This window comes from Geotrypetes seraphini, chromosome 11 (genome assembly GCF_902459505.1).
Source record: "Geotrypetes seraphini chromosome 11, aGeoSer1.1, whole genome shotgun sequence".
Lineage (NCBI taxonomy): Eukaryota > Metazoa > Chordata > Amphibia > Gymnophiona > Dermophiidae > Geotrypetes > Geotrypetes seraphini.
Window position 1 is genome coordinate 123,928,718 of NC_047094.1, and position 13,207 is coordinate 123,941,924.

General features: G+C 41.9%; 1 protein-coding gene across 1 annotated transcript in view; it reads left to right on the forward strand.

Annotated features, from left to right (window-relative positions):
- The first annotated feature begins 2,194 nt into the window (after positions 1–2,194).
- HAUS5 (HAUS augmin like complex subunit 5) overlaps positions 2,195–13,207 on the forward strand; it is a 99,433-nt gene continuing 88,420 nt past the window's right edge. Inside the window, exons 1-3 of the mRNA XM_033914971.1 lie at positions 2,195–2,356; positions 5,002–5,103; positions 6,372–6,434. Coding sequence (XP_033770862.1) covers positions 5,006–5,103; positions 6,372–6,434 — 161 coding nt within the window. The 5' untranslated portion in view covers positions 2,195–2,356; positions 5,002–5,005. The remainder of the gene's footprint in view (positions 2,357–5,001; positions 5,104–6,371; positions 6,435–13,207) is intronic.

Genomic DNA, 13,207 nt, shown 5'->3' on the forward strand with positions numbered 1-13,207 from the left:
CTTTAGATAGGGAAAGAGTGCATGGACAGGATGTTTCCTGCCTTATAGGTGATTAAGGTTGGCAGGTAGGAAGCAGAGAGTTGGAGTGAAAGGCCACTACTCAGACTGGAAGAGGGTCACGAGTAGAGTTCCACAGGGGTGAGTGCTTTGACCTCTGCTGTTCAATGTATTTAAAAATGATCTAGAAACAGGGATGAAGTGCGAAGTAATAAAATTTGCAGATGACACCAAACTATTTAATGGGGCTAGGACTAAAGAGGACTGCGAAGAATTACAAAAGGGACCTGAACAAGCTAAGGGAGTGGGCGACGAGATGGCAGATGAAGTTTAATGTAGAGAAATGTAAAGTCTTGCACGTAGGAAACAGAAACAGCTACACGAAGGGAGGGCTGTTACTGAGTGAGAGTATCCAAGAAAGGGACTTGGAGGTAATAGTGGAGAAGCCCACGAAGCCGTTGGCACAGTGCGCAACGGCCGCTAAGAAAGCGAATAGAATGCTAGGTATAATCAAGAAGGGTATTACAACCAGAATGAAAGAAGTTATCCTCCCGTTGTATCGGGCGATGGTGCGCCCGCATCTGGAGTACTGCATCCAATATTGGTCGCTGTACCTAAAGAAGGATATGGTGATACTCGAGAGGATTTAGAAGAGAGCGACACATTTGATAAAAGGTATGGAAAACCTTTCATACGCTGGAAGATTGGAGAAACTGGGGCTCTTTTCCCTGGAGAAGCGGAGACTTAGAGGGGATATGATAGAGACTTACAAAATCATGAAGGGCATAGAGAAAGTGGAGAAGGTTAGGGTTAGGGTTCAAGCTTTCGAAAACTACAAGAACGAGAGGGCATTTGGAAAAATTAAAAGGGGACAGATTCAGAACCAATGCTAAGAAGTTCTTCTTCACCCAATGGGTGGTGGACACCTGGAATGCATTTCCAGATGGCGTGATAAGATAGGGTACAAAGCACTTACTATATTGATTCACTCTTTGGTGATGTCTAAAATTGATTACTGCAATTCTTTATTCAAAGGAATTGCATTATATGAAATAAAACAACTACAAATTATACAAAATACAGCTATAAAATTAATAACTAAGTCTAAAAACGCTGGGCCCACAAGATTTCTTCTCCGACGTCAATTCTAATGTCGGGGAGGACGTTCCAGGCCAGCCAGGCTGGCCCAGAACTTCCTCTCCGACGTCAGAATTGACGTCAGAGGTGAAGTCTTGTGAGTCCGGCGCTTGTACGCGCCAGGCCTGGCTTGGGTTAGTAGCAGGGAGAAAAAGATTGCAAAGGCAACACGATCGACTCGCGTTGCCTTTGCAATCTACTGGTCGATCGTGATCGACCATTTGGGCACCCCTGATGTAAACCATTCAGAGCTCCCTTGGGTGAACAGTATAAAAAATTGAATAAATCTGGATAATTAGTTTCAATAAGATTGACCAGGTTACTGAAATTCTAAATCCAAAGTATTGCTGTTCTTATTTTTCCTCTGTATGATAAGTTATAGCCTATTTTTTACTGCCCCTCTGGCTGTCATTCTGCAGGGAGTCCCTCACTGACGTCTTCTCCTTCTCTGTTGGTCCGCCCACACAGGAAGAGAAGAACATGTCATAAGGGGCGGGACCGGCAGAGAAGGAGAAGACGGCGTTGTAGGGGACTCCAGTAAATGCATAGCAGCAGCTGTGGCAATCAAAAAAAGAGGAGGTCTGCTGTTAAGGTGGACCAGGATCCTGGAAAATCCTGCAATTTTACCAGGATCTCAATACAAGTCTATGAGGATCCTGGAGATCCTGCAGATCCTGGTTTTACCCAGACCCCTCTGACAGACCTCTATGACATTTTAGTGCTGACGGATCCTAATACTTCCCCCCCCCCTATGCTGAGACGGATCCGTCAGAGCTCAATGGTCATCGAGGTCTGTCAGAGCCAGAAAGTACAAGTGGCACGGAGCTGAGATTTTTAAGGACGTGCGGTTTTAGATCCGCGAGGTCCGCGTTTTACCCCTTCCCGTAATTGATTGCCCGAGAGGCTCCTCCTCTCGCACGTGACCCCCCCACAGACCCAGATCCTGTGTATTTCCTGGAGATCGCTGGCGATTGGCCCAGCCACTTCTATTTCGGTGGTGTTCCGCCCTCGGCCCTCCTCTAATACAACTTCTTTTTTTTTTTTTTTTTTTTCAGTTCTCTGCCCTCCTAGGCAGTTTCCTGTTTCCGGCGAGGCGGATTCAAAACGAGAAAAGCGGCAAAATGAATCCAAGCCGTGGCCCACTTTCACATTAGAGGGAGCGAGGTTGTGTCCGACAGTCACCGAAGAAGGAAATTTCGGGTTTGGTGGGGGGCGACCTCAGGTAGGATGGTAGGAGGGGGAGGGGCTTTTCAGGGAGTCGTGCTGGATCGCCGACGGGGAGGAGAGGGATAGATGGCAAACCGCGGGGAGGAGAGGGGGGATAGATGGCAAACCGCGGGGAGGGGAGAGCGGTTCCCCGGTCTCCGAATGGATGGGGAAGGGGAAGGGGATTGCATCTGAATGCTGGAGAGAGTGGGTATGCACAGAGCATCTCTGAGGCGAAGAGAGTAGAATTTAGTAATTGGTCTGGATAGGAGAGATGTTGTGCTCTCTAAAGTTCATTCCTGGTGTTAGCTTTAATTCCTGCAGGGTCAAAACGAGCTTCCTTCTGGATTTCAAAGGGTAGAAACAAGGGCTGATAAAATAATCGTCGGTGATAGCTTTCATGTGTTCATTTTCCTTGCTATGTTGGTCTCCATAACGGGTCACAGATGTGTTAAGTTACTGCGATTTAAAAATTGTCTCGTTGGAGTTCGTACGATTGTGTTGTGGAAAGCAACACCGATTGCAGGGTCGCTGTCTTAAAATTTTCTGAGAACAAGATGTCAGGAAGTCAAGAGCTCTTTCCATAAACTGGATTCATTCCTAGCACTGTTCTAATTCATTAGTTTTTATTGAATATTATAAGAAATTTACAGAAAGCAGTTCAAAAATCTATGTCTACAATCATTTACATACAACCAGATTAATAAAAAGAATCCAGGGTATTTGTAACTGCTAATAGAAGATATATGAAAGGCAGAAAAGCAGGGGAAGTGAAATAAGAGAGAGGGAAAGAAAGAGGGAGAAAAAGAAAAAGAGAGAGATAGATAGATAGAGAGAGAGGCAGAAGTGTCTACTGGTTAGAATGAACATATGAATCTAAGAATGACCAAGGTGATTTATTTCGCACCATGTTTCTGGAGAGTCGAGAAATCATGTTTTTCTCATATGCATAAGATTCAAATTTGTGATACATGCTCAGAGAGTTCCACCAAAAGGTGTAGTCAAGTAGCGAGGATGATTTCCAATTTTTTAGAATATGCATAAGAGCTGTTACAAACATGGCATCAATGAGTTTAGGTGGGCAGTTTGTTTGTGTGAAACAAGGGTGTTGAGAACGAAGAATTACAATGTCCATGGAAATCTCTTCTGAACACTTAGTAATAGATTTTATAGTGTCCCAAATACGAATCCAGAAGGAGTGAACTATAGTGCAATGAAAAAGCATGTGATCAAGAGTTCCAGACTCTTTCAAACAATTCCAGCAGTTGGAGTCTTGTTTTACGTTGCCTCTCTCCTCAAGTTGTTTCATTGGCTTCCTGTCCTCTACTGCATACAGTTCAAACTATTACTAACTTACAAGTGTATTTAATTCTAAAGCTCCTCAATATCTCTCCTCTCCCTATATTCTGCCCCGGGAACTCTGTTTGTTGGGTAGATCTCTCTTGTGTGTACCCTTCTCCTCTACTGCTAACTCCCGACTCTGTCCTTTCTGTTTTGCTGCATCATATGCCTGGAACAACCTGCCTGTTCAGTGCATCACTAGTGATATTCAAATACAGGTTGGGGGGGGAGAGAGAGAGGGTGTTGATGAATTGTGAATGTGAACAGATGATGGTCAGAGCGGGAGAGCTGAGTTGCAGAAATTGGTGGTAGAGCAAATGATGATAAGGTCAAGGCAGTCGCTATTCTGATGCATAGGAGCACAGCTGGAGATTGAATGATGATGTTAGAGCAAGGAATCTGGAAGTGTAGGAGTCAGAGGTGGTATAAGCATGTGTTTCCTACCAACAGGACGTAGGCAGGACCCGCCAGAGAGGAAGGCATGAAGCCGGCAATAGCAGCGAATTGTAAATGCTGCTGCTGCCCGAAGAAGCCAGGCCTTGAAGCACCCAAGGCAGACCGCTTCTCTCCCTTCCCAGCCCAACCCCCGCTGACTCTCCTATCTCTTCCTCTCATGCGACTCTCCCAGCGAGTGACCTTAACAACAAACCTCCCTCCAGCGTTGGCAGCCGCAGCATGCTAAACAGGCTGCTTCGTGGCATTCTCCTGTTGGTGAGTCCCTCTGCCGCGTCATGATGACGTCATCAGTGATGCGGCAGAGGGACTCACCAGCAGGAGAAAGCCGCGAAGCTGCCTGTTTAGTGTGCTGCGGCTGTCAACGCTGGAGGGAGGTTTGTTGTTAAGGTCATCTCGATGGGAGGGAGAGATAGGAGGGTCAGCGGATCCCGGAGCGAGGATGCTGCCGCTTAGTGAGTGAGGGGAGGAGTCAAAGCACGCATGCGCACTCTTGCCGGCCACGGACCGACGGTTCACGGAACACGCCTGTAAGAGTGTGCATGCGTGCTTAGGGTTTTATTATAAGATCTCTCTAACATTAGAGCAGATCACAGTACAAGTGAATTCATAGCATACTTCCTCCATGTCCATTGTTATTTGATGGCATTAAGCTTGTAGGGTTAGTTGCAATAACACATACTTAATAAGTTGTTTTGTGTGGAAAGAAAAATATGAGAAATTGAAGAGAATGAGGCAGTTAAGAGAGCAAGTTCAAAAAGTGTTAAATCCTTTTTACTCATATAACATATATTTAGCAACTTATCTGGGTGATTTAAGATAGAAGGATGGTGAGTATAGTAGCTTATTTTTTTATTTTCTTTCTAGAGCAATGGAACGCAAAAGCCTGGCACAGGAGCTGAAAAAATGGGCAATGGAAGAGATGGGACTGCCAGCACACAAGATCCCTTCTGAAGCTGTGTTGAGAAAGTATCAATACATTCCTGTTTATTTTTCTAGACCACTACTTGCAAATCTTTTTATGGCTATGACCCCATGATAGCGGCCAAATAAAATTGTGATCCTCCCCTTGAAAGTGCAGAATAATGGTGTATCTATGGAGAGCCCACTGAGATGGTGTCCCCCAATGTGGTTATGTCTCCATTTTGAGTCCTGACCCACAGTTTGGGAAGTTCTGTTCTAGACCAGTGTTCTTCAACCGCCGGTCTGTGGACCGATGCTGGTCCGTAGAAATTTTCTGCTGGTTCACAGGGCTGGAACATCCATCGGGCAGAAGACAGTGTTCTCCAGACACTGGTCCATGGTGTGGTCAACGCGGCGTTTTTGGGCCAGCTTCCTGAGTGCTGTAGTGCACAAAGCTGTGGGAAAAGGCTCCTACGCGCATCCTGCACCTGAACCGGAAGCCTTCTCTCTAACATCGCAATGTCAGAGGGAAGGCTTCCAGATGAGGTGCGGGCGCTGCCCACAGCTTTGTGCAATGCAGCACTCAGGGAGCCAGCCCGAAGTCACCACGTTGATCGCACCGTGGACCAGCCCGAAGATAACACCGGGGGGCAGGCCAGAAGGCAAGGCACAGCATGGAGGGAGAGAGACAATATCGGTAGGGGGAATGCTTTAATTTATTTATTTAGTGATTGATTTACATCTGCTGTCTGTTCAGGAAGAAATGCATTTGTTTCTTTTCCTTTGGGGTTGTATTGCTTGCAGAGTCTTGCGTCTTAGGGTTTATTTGTAAATGTTAGTACATTTAATTTTTGGTCTTACATTTGCAAGGGGTTATCTTTTTTTCTGGTAGGAATGAATGTTGAAAAGAATACAGTTTGCTTTGTGTATTTTAATTTTGTGGTTAACCATTATGTGCTGTTAATACGATTATATTGTGTATATATATATATATATATATATATGAAAAATGAATGGAAAAAATGGTGTTACAATTAGTACTATTATGGGGGCGGGGTCTGGGGCATAGATTGGGTGGAGATGAGCACGACTTAGTCCAGTGTTCTTCAACTGCCGGTCCACAAAATAATTATTTTATTTCCGCCGGTCCATAGGTATCAAAAGGTTGAAGAACACTGTTCTAGACCTTAATCTTTTGCCAAAGAGAGTCAAATGGCTGTGAATAGGGCTGATAAACCTCAAACCTTTTGTAATGGTGACCATTTTGTAGTGGGCTATAAAAGGAATTGCTATAGTGTTGTGCTCAAAGGGTCTTTTTTATGTTTTGAATCTAGACTTTGTGTTGGCCAGAGTGCAGATATCTGGAAGTATGTCATACGACATGTTCATAGTCAGAGGTAAGAATGTTGTATTGGACTGTTTTCTAAAATATTACTCTGATGGGGAGAAATTCTGTATATGGTGCCAAAAAACTTGCCCAGAAACCCCCCCCCCCCCGCTTAGTACTATTCTGTAAACTGTGCTTAAAGTTAGGTGCAGTCTATAGAATAGCGCTTAATTCCAAGACCCACAGCTAAATTTAGGCATGAATGCTTATATCAACTAAAATCTGGTGTAAATCCCCATGCCTAACTCAGGCGCGGATCAGGTGCATTCTCTAACAGTGCACATAGATTTTTGGAATGCCCAGGACCTGCCAACATCCCTTTTGGTTCTGTGTACTAGAATTTATGCGCATCTCTTTGTAGAATATGTAGACTTAAGAACATAAAAATAGCCATTCTGGGTCAGACCAGTGGTTCATCTAGCCCAGTATCCTGACCAATCCAGGTTGCAAGTACCTGGCAGAAACCCACATAATGGTATCATTCCATACTACCGATTCCAGGACAAGTAGTGGCTTTCTCCATGTCTGTCTCAATAGCAAATTATGGACTTTTCCTCCAGGAAATTGTCCAAACTTTTTTTTTTTAAAATCCAGCTATTCTTAACTGCTGTTACCACATCTTCTTGCAATTGAGTTACAGACTTAAGCATTTTTTTCACTCAAAGAATAATTTCCGTCTATTTGGTTTTAAAGGTATTTTCATGTAACTTCATTGTGTGTCCTCCTAGTCTTTGTAATTTTTGAAAGAGTAAAAATCGATCCACTTTTACCTGTTTTTTGTAGACCTCAATCGTATCTCCCTCCGCCATCACTTTTCCAAGTTGAAGAGCCCTTACTTCTTTAATCTTTCCTCATATGAGAGGAGTTCATCCCCTTTACCATTTCGGTTGCTCTTCTTTGAACCTTTTCTATTTCTTTGTATCTTTTTTGAGATATGATGATCAGAATTGAACACAATACTCAGTGAGGATGCACAATGAAGCAATACAGAGTCAATATAATATTCTTGATCTTATTTACCTTTCCTTTCCTAATAATTTCTAGCATCCTGTTTTGGCTGCAGAAAACTGGGTAGCTTAACATCCTGCTTCTGTTTCATGCTTCCATTGCTGTCCGCTTGCCGGTCTGCTGTCTAAAGTGGCTTCTCCCTTGCTCCTTATGTAGCATCCTTGGTGTTACTTTGAGGTCCCTCACCTGATTTTAAACCTGCTACCCTTGTTTGCTTGTTGCTTGTGTGTCCTCTGTGTCTGCTGTGGTTGCCCTCTTCTCTTCTTACTTGCTTGTTGCTTGTGTGTCCTCTGTGTCTGCTGTGGTTGCCCTCTGCTCTTCTTACTTGCTTGTTGCTTGTGTCAATAATTCAGCCACAGGTATACAGTTCAAAGTACGCTTTATTGGTAGTAGCACAAAGTTCCTCATGAAAGGCTTCTGAGAAAATTAAAGAGTCATGGGTTAGGAAGCAATGTTCAATTGTGGATTAAGGATTGGTTATCAGCCAGAAAACTAAAAGGTAGGGCTAAATGGCTATTTTTCTCAATGGAGGAAGGTAAATAGTGGTGTGCCACAGGGATCTTTACTGGGACCAGTGTTAGGAGTGGTGTAGTGGTTAGAGCAACAGCCTCAGCACCTTGAGACTGTGGGTTCAAATACCATGCTGCTCCTTGTGACCCTGGGCAAGTCACTCAATCCTCCACTGCCCACCTGTGAACCCACTTGGACAGTCAAGGAAAATGCCTGATTACATGAAACTGCTTAGATAACTTATAGGCGGTATATCTAAAATTAATAAATAATAAAAACAAAATAAATGATCTGGAAATTGGAACGACAAGTGATTTAAATTTGCAGATGACATAAAATTTTTCAAAGTTGTTAAAACGCATACGGACTGTGAAAACTGCAGGAAGACCTCAGGAAATTGGAAAACTGGGCATCCAAATGGCAGATGAAATTTTAATGTGGACAAATGCAAAGTGATGCACATTGGGAAGAATAATCCAAATCATAGTTTCTGAATTTTATTTATTTATTTAATTTATTTATTTGGATTTCTATCCCGTTCTCCCGGGAGCTCAGAATGGGTTACAAGTGACATTCACAGTTAAATACAGCACGGGTGCTAGGGTCCACCTTGGGGGGGATCAGTGCTCAAGAAAAAGATCTTGGTGTCATTGTGGACAATATGCTGAAACCTTTCCATCCAATATGCAGCAGTGGCCTTAAAAGCAAACAATATGCTAGGAATTATTAGAAAGGGATGGTAAACAAGACTAAGAATGCTATAATGCCCCTGTATTGCTCAGTGGTGCAACCTCACCTTGAGTATTCAGTTCTGGTCTCCTTACTCAAAAAAGATATAGTGACACTAGAAAAGGTTCAAAGAAGAGCAACTAAGATGATAAAGGGGATGGAATTCCTCTCATATGAGGAAAGACTAAAGAGGTTAGGGCTCTTCAGCTTAGAAAAGAGACAGCTGAGGGAAGATAGGATTGACGTCTATAAAATCCTGAGTGGTGTAGAACAGGTACAAATGGATCCATTTTTTTTTAACTGCATCAAAATTTACAGAGACGCACGCTTGGTATTGGCAGCTACTTGGAAAAGTGCCCATAGACTTGAATTGCAAAGAGCTCGATCTAAGCTAGATTATTTACACCTTATGTCCAAGCTGACAGCTATTAGGCGCCATACATTGGGATTATATCATAAAGTTTGGAATAAATATTTGGATTGGAGTCGGAACCAGCACTGAGTGGACTGCGGTGGTGATTCTGAGAGTTTGGTTACAAGTTCATTAAAAATTTGATATCCCGCCAAATGAGGCTTCAAGGTGGTTTACATATTAAACAAAGGGAGATACATAAAAATAAACAAATATATGCATTACAAATACACACAAATCACTCAGACTAGAACAGGAGCGAAAGGAAAAAGGGGGAAGAACTACAATATTTGGATAGAAAAGAAAGGAGGAGGAGAATGAAAGGGCGGGGAGACTTAAAGGCTAGCATTGATGCTGGTAAAAAAGTATGTACAGCATCATTAAAAGGATGATCATAGGTCAAAGACGTCTTTGAACAAGAATGTTTTAAAATTAGATTTGAAGGTGTTTAGTGAAGTACTTTCTCTTAGGTAGTTTGGGGCTTAGTTCTACAAAATAGGGGCAGTCACAGAGAAAATGTTAGTTTGCATAGTGTTAATGTGTCTTAAAGATGGGACTGAAAGCAAATTTTGATTGATTGATCAGCGGGAACGTTGAGAAGAATAAGGAATTAAGAATCTATTAATGAAGTCCGGTTGACCAGAGGCTGTAGCTTTGTAAGTCAGTAACATAATTTTGTATGTAATGTGGTGTTCTACTGGTAACCAGTAGGCGTTAATCAATAAGGGGGTAACATGATCAAACTTCTCGTATTTGTTATAATTTTATTGGAAGAGTTCTGAACAATTTGTAAGCGTCTAATTTCTTTCTTGCTTATTCCTTTGTATTGAGCGTTACAGTAGTCAATGCAAGAGATTACTAACGAGTGAACGATAATGTTAAGTGAATGTCTAGCAGTTTGGCGAGTGAATGTATCATCCGTAAACGATGAAAGCATTTCTGAACAACTGAGCCAATCTGTTCATGATATGATAATTTTCCGTCAAAGATTACTCCCAATAATTTAATAGATTGCACTGTTTGAATTGGGGTAGATTCAAGTTTGATCGGACTGGACAAAGTTAGCCCATCCTTGATGAGGAATATCATTGTTTTAGATTTGCTAGTGTTAAGATCCATTTGCTGATTTTCATTAGTTTTTGATTAATGATAGATATGTCAATTGGATTGTCAAGATCGATAGGGTGTAATAACTGTATATTGTCTGCATAGGCAAATACGGTAAAACCAATGGACTGGCCAAGTGTTATCAATGGAGCCAAGAAAATGTTAAATAGTAATGGGGAAATAATTGAGCCCTGAGGAATGCCAAAATCAATTGGAAAGGTGTCTGAAGTAGAACTGTTGAAAAAAACTTTTCATGAACGATCTTTAAAATAGGAGGAAAATCATGATCAGTTATGCCCATTTCCTGCAGTCGATGTAATAATAGGTGATGGTCTATTGTGTTGAAAGTGGAGGATAAGTCTAGGGAGATGAGTAAAACGGATTTATGATGGTCAAGGTGGTAAATGGATATGATATTTGTGGTAAAGGATATCGGTGAAAGGTCCATCAAATGGTGTTTACGAAATCCTGTTTGATTTGGGTGAAGCACATTAGTTTTCTCTATGAAGTCCGAGATTTGAGAAAAGACTACTTTCTCATGAGCTTTGCTAAGAAGGGAATGTTAGAGATTGGACGGTAGTTGGAGTTGTCTGATGTGCTTGATTTATAGTCTTTAATTTAAAGGATGAATTACAGCTTCCTTCCAGATTTTTGGTAGGGAACTAGTAGATAGACTTGAGGTAACTAAGTCAAGAATGTGTGGGCCAAAGATCGAAAAAAATAATTTCAAGAGATAGGGGGGGGGATCTTCATAGTATTTATGATTTTTTGAATATCTGAGAGTGTAGGAAGAGTAAAATGAGAGCACTTAGAAGACGGCAGAGTAAATTGATCATGATCCTTGATTGTGAGATCTGAAGAGCTTACTTGAGCAGTATGTGATAATGAAGCTCTGATTTTATTAATTTCATCATTGAAATAAAGTGCCAGTTCTTATACAGCAGGATATTGTATTGAATCGAAGGTTTGATCCTTTTTTTGAAGTCATAGAACATACCATTGCAAAAAGCGCACTTGTGTTTTTAGTCTTTGAGATTATTTTAGAATAGTAATTTCTTTTCGCTTGGATAATTTTAGACCTATAGAAGGCAGCGTGTTCCTTATATTTATTAAGATTGGCCATAGATTTTGCGCACCTCTGTTTCCTTTCCAGGGAGTAAAGCTGTTTCTTGATTCATTTAAGGTCCGCGGAGTACCATGGGTTTTTGTGTTTCTGATTCGAGATTAATTGGGTCTGGAGGGGGAGCTAGGTTATCCAAAAGAGACATTAAAGAAGTATTCCAGCATGCGATCTTATCATCCAAATAAGAGTCAGGAGAAACTTCGCTATTCAATTTAAAGGAGGAGGAAATGATAGCGGTGTCTAATTTACTTTATTTTGCTAACTGGGACCCCAAGAGCCTTCTTTTTTGTTTGGGGAGGGTAGTAGGATTTGGGGGCGGGGAACTAAGGGATTGCTTTGATTACAGATCACAACAATTTTAGGCTGCTGTACTATCTCATTTGCCTTTGTCTTTGTATTGTGTTGTTTGATGTTTGAGGCCATTGTTGGCCTATGTATGTGTGGCGCAGTGGTTAAAGCTACAGCCTCAGTACCCCCTGATATTGTGGGGTCAAACTTACACTGCTCCTTGTGACCCTGGGCAAGTTACCCAATCCCCCCATGGCCCAAGGTGCATTAGATAGATTGTGAGCCTGCTTTTAACGGACTTCTTGTCTGGAAAATTCGAATATCCCTACCTCCCGTGAATAACTCCCTGCCCGGAGCTTTTCTTCTGGGAAGTGGCTGCTCAGCCCCTGAACATTGCACTGGCGTCACTTGAAGAGTGTCGCTGAAAAGGGTGATGCATTGCAAACTGGGAGTTATAGTCACTGGGACACGCGGTCCGTTAAATCCGAAGTCCGAATAAACAAGGTCCGGATAATCGAGGGTTCACTGTATATAAATAAAAAGATTTACAGAGGCTAGGGGACACTTGATGAAGTTACAGAGTAATACTTTTAAAACCAATAGGTAGAAAAATTTTTCCACTCAGAACAAGTTCCTGGAGGAAACGTCCATAGTCTGCTGTTGAGGAAGACAGAGGGGAAGCCACTATTTGCCCTGGATCGGTGACATGGAATGCTGCTGCTATTTGGGGTTTTTGTCAGGTACTTGTGATTTTGTTTTATGATGTTTATTCCTAAGTTTTTATGTTCACACTTTGTAAACCACCTAGTTGTAGATCAGTGTATCTCAAACTTTCTTGAGCTGGAGTACGCTAAAGATAGTGTCCACGGCTCAAGGCACCTGGAAGTGCACGGACATCGCCATGATGACATCACGCACATACTTGACATCATTGCATCGACGTCTGCACATGCACAGAGGCCCTCCACACAGGCCCTGAGACGCCAGTAGGGGGTGCCAGCAGGGAAGAGGGTGGTATAATTAGGTTTTTCCCCCTCCCCCCTTCTTTTTTTTTTTCTTTTTCATTTTTTAGTGCACTGTGCTTCCAAATTTTGTAGTATTTAATGTAACAATTTGCTTTCTTATGTTCCTTACATACTTAGTTCAACTATGTTGTTAAGATTGTTGAGCATCTACTTTATTTAAATTATATTCTCTAATAAAATATCTTGGATAAAAAAATGATTTATCGCAATTAAAATTTTAATTGAAATGCAGTCCTACTTTTTATTATGTGTGTTGTGGTAGTGTTTGTTTTTTTTTTAATTATTTCATCATATAAGGTTAGATTTCATACGGCAATGATACTCATAGGTGGCCTGCACTGGATGGGCCTTTCCTTCCCTTTAACTCCTCTTACTCTTGCAAAAGCAGGAAGTTGCATCAGAAGGGGTGGGCTGTATCGGAAAGATAAGGTGCAGGCCACAAGCATTTATGTTAGCCAAAATTCTTACATGTTAATTCTAGTAATTCTAATTTTGTAACCATCTTTGCAAGGATACAATTCTTTTCTGTAGTTACGAACAAAGCGATTTTCATGTTATACAGTATACAGATACTCGTTTTG